General features: G+C 37.8%; 1 protein-coding gene across 2 annotated transcripts; it reads right to left on the reverse strand.

The window, feature by feature from the left end:
• Positions 1-1,492: 1,492 nt before the first annotated feature.
• On the reverse strand, positions 1,493-9,804 carry LOC113525420 (uncharacterized). Of its 2 annotated transcripts, XM_026911917.3 has the most exons (4): positions 9,686-9,801; positions 9,113-9,147; positions 5,903-6,047; positions 1,493-5,689 (listed from the first exon to the last, which is right to left on the reverse strand). In XM_026911917.3, the coding sequence occupies exons 3-4, from the start codon at positions 5,994-5,996 to the stop codon at positions 1,929-1,931; spliced, it is 3,855 nt and encodes a 1,284-aa protein (XP_026767718.3). In that variant the 5' UTR covers positions 5,997-6,047; positions 9,113-9,147; positions 9,686-9,801; the 3' UTR covers positions 1,493-1,928. The 2 variants fall into 2 exon arrangements, 1 of the variants encoding a protein (XP_026767718.3); XR_008302227.1 differs by lacking the exons at positions 1,493-5,689; positions 5,903-6,047 and adding an exon at positions 6,237-6,932 and having other exon boundaries at positions 9,686-9,804.
• Between the last annotated feature and the right edge of the window lie 786 nt (positions 9,805-10,590).

Raw genomic sequence — 10,590 nt, forward strand, 5'->3', positions numbered from 1 at the left:
AAGAAAACACCCTTCACAACAGTTGGCCAGATCAAGAACACTCTCCAGGAGGTAGGTGTATGTGTGTCAAAGTCAACAATCAAGAGAAGACTTCACCAGAGTGAATACAGAGGGTTCACCACAAGATGTAAACCATTGGTGAGCCTCAAAAACAGGAAGGCCAGATTAGAGTTTGCCAAAGGACATCTAAAAAAGCCTTCACAGTTCTGGAACAACATCCTATGGACAGATGAGACCAAGATCAACTTGTACCAGAGTGATGGGAAGAGAAGAGTATGGAGAAGGAACGGAACTGCTCATGATCCTAAGCATACCACCTCATCGGTGAAGCATGGTGGTGGTAGTGTCATGACGTGGGCGTGTATGGCTGCCAATGGAACTGGTTCTCTTGTATTTATTGATGATGTGACTGCTGACAAAAGCAGCAGGATGAATTCTGAAGTGTTTCGGGCAATAGTATCTGCTCATATTCAGCCAAATGCTTCAGAACTCATTGGACGGCGCTTCACAGTGCAGATGGACAATGACCCAAAGCATACTGCAAAAGCAACCAAAGAGTTTTTGAAGGGAAAGAAGTGGACTGTTATGCAATGGCCAAGTCAATCACCTGACCTGAATCCGATTGAGCATGCATTTCACTTGCTGAAGACAAAACTGAAGGGAAAATGCCCCAAGAACAAGCAGGAACTGAAGACAGTTGCAGTAGAGGCCTGGCAGAGCATCACCAGGGATGAAACCCAGCATCTGGTGATGTCTATGTGTTCCAGACTTCGGGCTGTAATTGACTGCAAAGGATTTGCAACCAAGAATTAAAAAGTGAAAGTTTGATTTATGATTATTATTCTGTCCCATTACTTTTGGTCCCTTAACGAGTGGGAGGCACATATGCAAACTGTTGTAATTCCTACACCGTTCACCTGATTTGGATGTAAATACCCTCAAATTAAAGCTGACAGTCTGCAGTTAAAGCACATCTTGTTCGTTTCATTTGAAATCCATTGTGGTGGTGTATAGAGCCAAAAATGTTTTGAATTGTGTCGATGTCCCAATATTTATGGACCTGACTGTATAATCATATATAAATACACATCATCAACTTTGACAATTTGTTTTATATACAGCCTATATATTTATACATATGCATATTTATATATTTCTCCATTGTTTTTAATTTGATTATCTTTCACACTGCTTCATAAGACTGTAGTTCTTACCTACATTACACAGTCTTGTACCTTTGTCTTGTTTTCAAAACATTTTGATTTGATTGCCTGTTGTGATTCACTGCGTAGCTGGTTGGCTTGGTTAATAGCTTATAACGTTTTGACAAAGATGGATCACCTAACATCCCAAATCATATTTAGTGATCTCATTCAGCAGTTTTTCTCCCCACCAAAAACTAGCTAATGATGCATAATTAGACTTTAAAGAAGATGCCGAACAAACCAAACACTTTCATACTTTGATGCTACTGAAATGAGACAACAGACTATTTTATTTGTTCATCTTTATTATTTTTTGATTATTTATCACACAATCATTTAACTCATTGTTAACCACATATTACCCCTTTAACTAGTACCACATATAGATAAGCCAATATATGAATATAAACATCATCAATCAAGACAGCTTTGTTTGTTTTCTTGCTTGATGTTGATTTTCACAGATTTTTCCACAATATTTTAACACTTTTCAATTATGGAGTGTTTCACAATTAAACAGCAGTATGACATGCACCAGATCTCCAAATAAAATAACATTCCCACAATCCCATTTGCCAGTTTTAAAAAGCTGAATATAGTAAGGTCAGTCTCTTGACTGAGTCCAGGCACAGACCTGTATGTGATTATATAAGCAAAAAAAGAAGAAGAAAAATTCAAATCTTACTTATGTTTTTATAACTCAGCAGTCTTCATTTTCATCTCTCAGTCATGATTAAAAACTGAAGTTAAGAACTCAAAATTTCCATGGTCTCTAGATTTCAGTTTTATAGACTGTGTCTGTGTTTTCATTGTCAGTGGCTCTTCCGGTGTGAGCAGATCATCTCCTTTTGCAATCTTTTCCTGAAGAAGAATTTCATTTTTAATCCTCTCGAGTTCAACAATGCGGTCTTCAAATCCAGGACGTTTCTCCGCCTTCTCCGTTTTGATCAAGATTTCAAGGTATTCTGCAGTGGAGATAGAGCTGGCCTTCAGTGCAATTTTATTCAGTTGATTCAAGCATTCAGAGGACATGTTGATTAGCTTCCTCAGTTTGGCCTGAATTGAAGTTAATTCCTTTTCAAGGACCTCAATCAAATCCTGCGTGTCCAACATTCTTCCGTGTGCCTTCATGAAGTTTTCTTTCAGCTCTTTAATGGTTTTTTTCTCTTTTTTCTTTTCATATGTCCACTGTGCCTTTTCCTTTAAATGATAAGTGTGAGAGCAGGATTTAGGGCAGATAACACAGCGTCCAGATTCATCCATCACAGCACAAGTCTTCACAGAATCTTCTGCAGGGAGGAAGCAGGTGGAGTGGCATGTGAATGAGCATAAGTTGCAATTCAGGGCAAAACTGTCTATGGGGTTTCTTCTTGGTATCATCACCTCAACTTCTTGCTCAAAATCCTCACTTTGTTTTATGCTCTCTCTCTCATTTTTCAAACGTTCCTTAATTGTGTTAATTTCTCTCAGTTTAGTGAGGCCAGCAGTGATTTGAGGGGTCAGATCCGCCATGGCTTTTTCGAGGCGCTCTCGTTCTTCCAGGACTTTTTTGGTCAGTGTCAGATCTTTATTTTCTGATTTGCCCAGTGCCTTGAAAAAGGCCTTCATCTGTTTGAAAGTTGATGTCCAGACAATGTTGTACAGTTTATTACCATTGTCTTCACCATCTTCATCTGAATCACTGTCAGAGGTTGTAGGCTCTTTTATGGTCTTGTCTGCATACACAGCTGTGTTGTTGAACTTGAAATGCATGGGCTCTCCCTTTGTATTTTTCTGACAGGGCAGATCTGCTGCTTTGATGGCTTCCAGGACAGGGATTTCTTCACTATCTGCAAATGTCACCATAATCATGATGTTCTCTCCGATGTCTTTGCCAAAAATGGACAGAATTGAGTCAAAGATGTACCTCTGATTGGCACTCAGGCGAGCCAGAGAGGCCTGGACGACGAAGCAGACGGCATCAATGTGATCGATTCCCAAAGGGCTACAAAGAAAGCTTTTCAACTGCTTTGTAATCAGTTTATCATATTCGATTCCTCTTGTATCACCAAAGCCGGGTGTATCTATGATTGTGAGCGGGTAGGGAATTTTAAAGCCAGGTTGACTGTACAGCTCATAAGATGAGACGATAGATGTCTGACTCTCAGCCTGTGTGCGATGAGTCTCTTCGTGGATTAGTTTGAAGCGGTACGCTTCCTCCCACTTTACACCCAGTATGTAGTTGGTCATCACATTGATGAGCATGGTTTTTCCTGCACCTGTCGCTCCTACAATAAGAATGACTTTGTTTTTCACATCCTCCACCTGTTTTCCAAAGACATACTGATCAAACTCTTCATTCTCTTTCATTTTTTTGTGTAGTGTCAGTTTATAAATTGAAGGATTCCCCTTATGTATGCGTGAAGATTGATCCAGGAACATTCCACTTCCAGCCTCGTCTGACGATTTGCTTTTTGACAATACAGAAAACACAGTTTCAGGGCCGGGGAGACTCACTCCATCACTTCCACAGTTTGCAGAAACTCTGGCCGTGTAGTCTGTGTTTGCTTTCAGTCCCTCAAAAGTGTAATCCCTTCTTGCAGATTTCACAGATTTCCATGGCTTTTCGGTTTCCTGATCCTTTGGTCGTTCTCTGAATTCCAACACGTATCCAGTGACCATAATATCTTTGCCCACAGATTTAGGGACATCCCAAGTTAATGTTGCAGACTCAGATTCTACTCTTTTGACTGTGGGTGCTCCTGGAGGAGCACATGGAAGGGTCCTGAAGAATTGTGTTTTGTCACTTGCCAGACTCACACCTGGATGACACACTGCCTTACAGGTAAAACAGTATTCTTTATGCGGCTCTAGCTGCTTGACAGGGACCTGATCAGAAATTCCATCAGTATACACCTCTGTCCATTCAGAGCTCTCTTCAGACTTGTATGAAATACAGTACGAGGTCACATAACTAACGCCGTGGTCAGGAGGCGTGATCTGCAGATGTATGCAGTCATGCGCGGCACACAAGAAATTGGGCATTGGGGGTTTTGAGGGAAGCTCGTACTCTGAGCTGATGAGTTTTGCTCGTTCATAAACACGAATTGAAGAGGCAGTGCTGAGTTCATCTGGGATTGATACAATGCAGAATTCAATGTTCTTTCTTCCTTTATTGGCTTCTTTGAAATCTACGAAGGCCTGTATGTTTTCCCTGTTCTGTGCAGTTACAGCTTCCAAAGAAAACCATGCTTTTGCCCTTTCTGTAGAGCTTTGGTCATAGCTTGGCTGTTCCCCTTTGTCACTTGTTTGTTGTTTAAGGTAATTCTTCAAGTCTGAAAGGTAGGGTTCCTTTTCATTTAAGGAGGAGAGTGCAAAGGCTACCACATAGTCATTGGATGCTTTCAAGACAATCTTGTCCAGGTCATTGCTGGTTGAAAGAACAGGGATGTCTTTCATGATGCCGAGGTAAGATCCAACCACATTGATCTCCCGCTCTCGCTCATTTAGGTACTTGTTTATCAGAACACCCTGAAATGGGGACATTTCTTTTCTGTTCAGAAAATCTGAAAGCTCCTGTTCTTCTTTTCCTCCACCCCTTATAGATGGAAGAAGCCTGCACAGATGTTTCTGAAAAATGACTTTGTACTCTGAGCAGAGGTCCTTAAAGTTTTTGAGCTTGGCTTTGATTTCAGGGAACTGGATGACGACATTGTCCCTCATCAGATCTTGACACTGAATGTCACAATCATCCAGTCCATCCATGATCCGTTGTGCTCGTCGTACCAGGCTAACACTGATCTCCCTGACCAACTGAGCAGCTGCTGAATCAAGTTTTTTCAGAGGATAAAGCCACACGGTCATGGGCACAGCATTCTCTCCTTTTCCCCCCAACAGTTTCGGCAGCTCTGAGTACACCTTGATGGCGTCTACGTAAGTAACTGGATTATTTTCCAGAGCAAAATCTCCATGGAAAGTGCAGCTGAACTTGTCTATTTTGTCTTTGTCCAGTTCTTTCATGGTCAAAGATGCCTGACCCTCAATTGATATAGTAGGAATCTTTTTGATTGTTGCATGGAGGTCGCCATGTATGTCTTGATGGCTTTCACTGGATGAAACCTCACGATCAAAAATAAAGAATGCCTGAGCTCCATACAGTAGAGCCGTAACAACATGTGTGGCCGAACCCTCTTTAAATACATTGCTGTGCTTTACGTTCCCTACTCCAAGATGCTCCATAGTTAACTGCTCAAAACGTGTGGTTGTCCGATACTGTAAAGTGACTCGAGACTGATTTTTGGACTTCTTCTTGTCATGTAAATAGTCAGCTGAGCCTTTCACACTGACTAATCCACTTAGAAAGCTGGCTTCAAGAGAAGCAGAGACATTCAAAGCTTCTGCTTTGTCTTCACTTGAATCTGAAGCAATGATTTTGAAGTCAGTGTTTGGCTGTGTATGTACATTAATATTCTTCTGCAGCATCTCAGAATCCCAGAGAGTTATTCCTTAAAAGAAAGTATATATTGCCTGTTAAATTAAGCCAAGAACTATGGAAACATGCTATAAACATGTACTGTAAATGCTATTTCATTTCACTTTGAGTGCATTTTTGGCTTATATTTCAGTAATAGCTTTAAGAGAATTCATCCATTCTCTGTTTTAGGTATATTTGGATAGTTTTATTTCATATCTATATTAGCATATTGTGATTTTAATACCTGGAATGAGAGAATCCTTTCTGCAATCATACAGCATTCCCAACTGAAACGGTCGGCCAAGACAAGCCAGTTCAATGGTCTCAGAGTCAGCCATGTTTCTGATGAAGCTGGTTGTGGCCTCTGTTCTGAAATATGGCTTTCCTTTCTAGAACATAAATTATATGTGTGTGAATATGAATTTGTTTAATGAGTAACAATTTTTACAATTGAACTCTTCTCTGAGCCTGTTTAAAATTATACCAAATCAGAAATGAAAAAAAAAACCAAATAAAATCCCACATGCCCACATTTTCAAAATAAGAATAAGCAATTTCTAAAAGAAAGCACACTTGGATTTCAGAAGATTTTTTTTAATTAGTGGGTGAATTGCCATACAAATGAATATTTGTTGTTGTTTTTATAGCAATGCAACAAGGAAAAAGCACAGATATGCTCTTATCTGACAGCAATACAGCTTAACACATCATAAAAGAAAATACAATGCTTTAAATGAAATGCATCCAGATGACCGCTAAAGATCTTAAGGATGAATCATTTTAATTTGCAACTAGGAGTTACAGAAGCATACAGAAGATAAGAATACACAGTTTGTCATTATTCTGGTACAAGAAAATCAAATTAAGAATGCTGCATAATGCAGTCCAGCAAATTACTGCATTCACCACTAGTAATCCCATGTGATGATTAAACATACTGCATTAAAATATCTTGCATTAATAACAGTTTTAATGCTCCTTATGTACTGTTATATTAGGTCGTTGCACATTAGGTGTTGGTTTGTGACGTCATTTTTTATTTGCTTGGATTCTTTTCTTTTCTTCTTGTTCTCTAGCTCTGTTGTTCTCATCTATTTTTCTTTTTTCTTCTGCTTTCATTTTAAAATCTTCCAGTTCTCTCAGTTTCTTCTCATTTTCTTTTCTCTCTTCTTCTTCTTTTTTTTTAATTCGATCCAGTTCTTCCTGGATTCTTTTTTTCTCCTCTTCGGATTGTTGATATTGTGACCAATATGAACCACCCATTTTCAGAGTCTCTCTTCGAATAGATATTTCGAGTTTTCAGATATGTGATGTCAGAAGAGAGAGAAAGAGAATACTGTTAAATTATTTTTAAAAGTTCACAAAGTGATTTCACAAAGAATCAGTTTGTGATTATGTTAAAGGTGCACTGAGTAATTTTAAACAACTAGCAGTTTAAATGCAGCATTACACAAGATTTCACTTACCACTACTTTTGCAAAAATGCAGTTTTAATTATCAAAGTAAAGCAACCTTGTGTAACCCATATTAATCTCAACATGGATTCCAAACTCTTTAGAACTCTTTAGGTTTTATAACCACTGCCAACCAGATGAGCAGAGGTCCTCAGAAATGTATTTTGTCTGTGCCATGATACACTTCCACAAACACGTGTTGTGAAGATGAGACTTTAATAGATCCCTGTTCTTTAAATAAAACAGGGCAAACAGCGACACCAGATTTTCATCCCATTAGCTAAGTTTACATGAACACTTTTTGCTTCAATCGGAATGAATTTATTCTGACTGATGAATCAGAAAGTAGAGTTCACATGAATGCTATTTAATACACTGATCAGGTTTATGTGTGCGTTTGTCACAAAGTTCTAATTGGGTTTAGTCTTGACATTTGTACACTGCACAAACATACAGTGTTTCCTGCTGTTGTCTCATAATAACCATCCTCACTTTCTTTTGTTTTAAAACTGCAGGTTTATTATTCATTTTGCAGGGCTCGACATTAATGCTTGACCACTTGTCCAGGACAGGTGGACTTTTTGAAGGGACAAGTAAAATAGAATTTTACTTGCCTGACCGGACAACTAGCCTTATTAAAACTTTCCTTGTCAGACTCCTCCTCGTGGAGGAGGACTTTCTGGAGGACTTACTTTTTGAAAGTAAAAGAAATATGCTGAGGGAATAATTCAAATTCAATAATTCAAACATAACACGACCAAGGGAGCTGTTTTATCGAATATTATCACCACTGCAAATGTTACAGGTTTTATAGTCTATTAAACAAGTAGTTAATATTAAATCACTTATATTTTAGACTCGGTATTGACTGTTTTTCTTCTATTTCACCAGTTCCAAACAAAGCTCAGTGGCTTAAATGACTGTCACCTACAGTACTGGCGGTTAAGTTTTATATTTAAAAATGTCATTGCATTTTTTCCAACACTTCTTATTAGTACATTTAAAAAAAAGTATTTAAAACATTAATCACATAACATTTTTTGCAGTTTATGTTAAATTATTTAATTTGATTAGTAACAGCCCTGAAGTGTCAAATTGTAATTGAATTTACTGAATAAATATAAAAATTTGACATGAAAGATGATTACATTTAATAAGCCTAAAATGCGCATGGAGTGAATATCACAAATAAGCAAACTGAAGTATGTAAAAGATGATAGAACACTGATGAGAATACTGCTTCAGAATAAATGATATTTCCCTGGACAAGTAACTTTTTTATTCAGACAAGTGAATTGGTCATTCAGGGCACACTAGAACAAGTATTAAGGACAAGGCTTAAGGTCGAGCCCTGATTTTGTGTCCTAATTAGAGGACGATGAGCACAAGAGCTGTTGTGCTGTGCTGCTTATATTTATCATGCAGTAAAAGCACCCCTTTCTGTTCCCAAAACCGGTTGTCTGTGCTTCAGAGTTGGAAACAAGGACTGATATGACATTTTCATTCCCCACTTCACAGACGCTGAGCAAAAGGTGAATTTTAGAATGACGCAACAATGGTTGTTTATTCAACAACAACAGCAGCAGCTCATTCTGTGACATACAAAGTGTTTACATGTCCTGTCGATCGGATTACAAAAGGAATAAACTACTCCTTACACTACGACTGAATTTTTAATTGGATTTGGCAATTCATGAAATGAAGGGGACAATGAAATAAATTTATTATAGGCCTTATATAATTATTTGAACTTCATTCAATTGCTGTCACAAAAACAAGCAATATAATATTGGCAATTCAAAAATCTCTTTTTGATATTAATAATCTCACATTGCTATAATCACACAGGTTTGTTTGCTCATCAACTCATGGCTACTGGAAACAGATTGGTTCTTTCCACAAAATGATCTCGTGGCCACAACATATTTTCAAGTTCTTGCACAAGTTAAGCACCATATAAACATGGAAAGAATCACAAATTGATAATTAATCATAATTACCTGATACTGAAGGTCTCAGGCTGAAAGTGAAGTGCCTGAGAACAAACAGAAAAAATCTTGATTTACAAAATGTTATTTTCTTTATTTGTAGTTCTGTTACATAAACAACAATGTGAATATATCACAATATTTTAAGGCATTAATAACCAAAATGTTTTAACTATATACAATATGTTAATAAAGGGTGCTTGACTTGACACAAGCAACTGTATAATAAACCAGTAAATATGCTTTGAACAACAGACTTGTATAATAATGGGAAACCTGTAATTAAAATATAAACAAAATATTCTGGCAGATAAGGTCAATTTTCAATCAGACTGTACAGAATTAACTATACATTAATGTGATAGTCATCACAAAGTGTGATATGTTCTCTAAAGATGCCAGAATATGAACACAAGGAGGAAAACAACAATGAACATACATTGTTCAAATTGTACAATTATTTCCCTAAAACAACAATTCAGGAAAATTCACAGTTTTTGACATTTTGAAGTTGTGTGATAGAACAACATCAGTTTTTATGAAAAATGCAGCAATTGTATCAGTAGTAGAGGATCAGGTACTTACAGAAGAGCTGCGTCTCTTTCCTGAAGATCGAGGATGGACTGAGTTGCTGGAGTGTGGAGCTCTTTACTAACCCTAACCCTAAAGGGCTAAAGTCCCCGCCCCTTTCACTTCAAAAAGAGTACCTCCCCAGCAACCACAAAAACTTTCCATAACATTTCACAACGTTGTATTTTGGTTCCAGTTAGGCAATTTTCACTGGGAAAAAATTCATTGAACTTACTTCATTTTTATAAGGTAAGTGGTTGCAATCAATTTATTTTATCTAAATTTATTGCAACCACTTAGTATGAAGAAAATTAGTTATTAATCATTTTTTTAAATGAATCTTTTTCCCCCAGTGTTCATAGCATACTCAACAAAAGCAAAACCATACTGCAACTTGATGATTAGGCATAATTGTTTAGTTTAGGTTTTAAATAATGGTACTGCACGTTGAAATAAGACGTTTTAAAAACGTCATGACAAAACCAGGCTTAATCTTTTGGCGCATTTGTCAAACAAAACGCACAAAAAATAACTAACCATTGTATATAAAGTAAAACTGGCTTTTTTTTTTTCAACATTTCTCCATGTGTAATGCAGCCCTCTAGTTCAAATCGCCTTCAATCTTTTCCCCCTCGGTTCAAATCTCCCTCCTCATGATCTGAGATATCATCGCTTTGCTGCAGTTTTTCAACGCCATTAACATCAGTTCCATGTGACAGTATTAAATCTAGAGTATGATTTCGACAGTGAGTTGTCTAACCCCAGTAGAGTCCCTGAACAGAAGCGTGTGTGATTGGTTATGTCTCTGGCTCAGCGCCAGCCAGAGACTCATACAGCATTGTCCTGCAGAGAGTACTGCGCGCGCGAGTGGCCCGGATTTGGAGCACCGGGAGAAATTCCGGTGGCCTGGCAAATGATTT

The sequence above is a fragment of the Pangasianodon hypophthalmus genome, chromosome 9, assembly GCF_027358585.1.
Source record: "Pangasianodon hypophthalmus isolate fPanHyp1 chromosome 9, fPanHyp1.pri, whole genome shotgun sequence".
Lineage (NCBI taxonomy): Eukaryota > Metazoa > Chordata > Actinopteri > Siluriformes > Pangasiidae > Pangasianodon > Pangasianodon hypophthalmus.

Excerpts from the sequence above, each read along its gene's own strand:
- LOC113525420 (XM_026911917.3), bottom strand. The coding sequence starts at position 5,996 with ATGGCTGACTCTGAGACCATTGAACTGGCTTGTCTTGGCCGACCGTTT. Across the intron at positions 5,690-5,902 it reads AAAGGATTCTCTCATTCCAG|GAATAACTCTCTGGGATTCT; the intron begins GTATTAAAATCA and ends CTTTCTTTTAAG.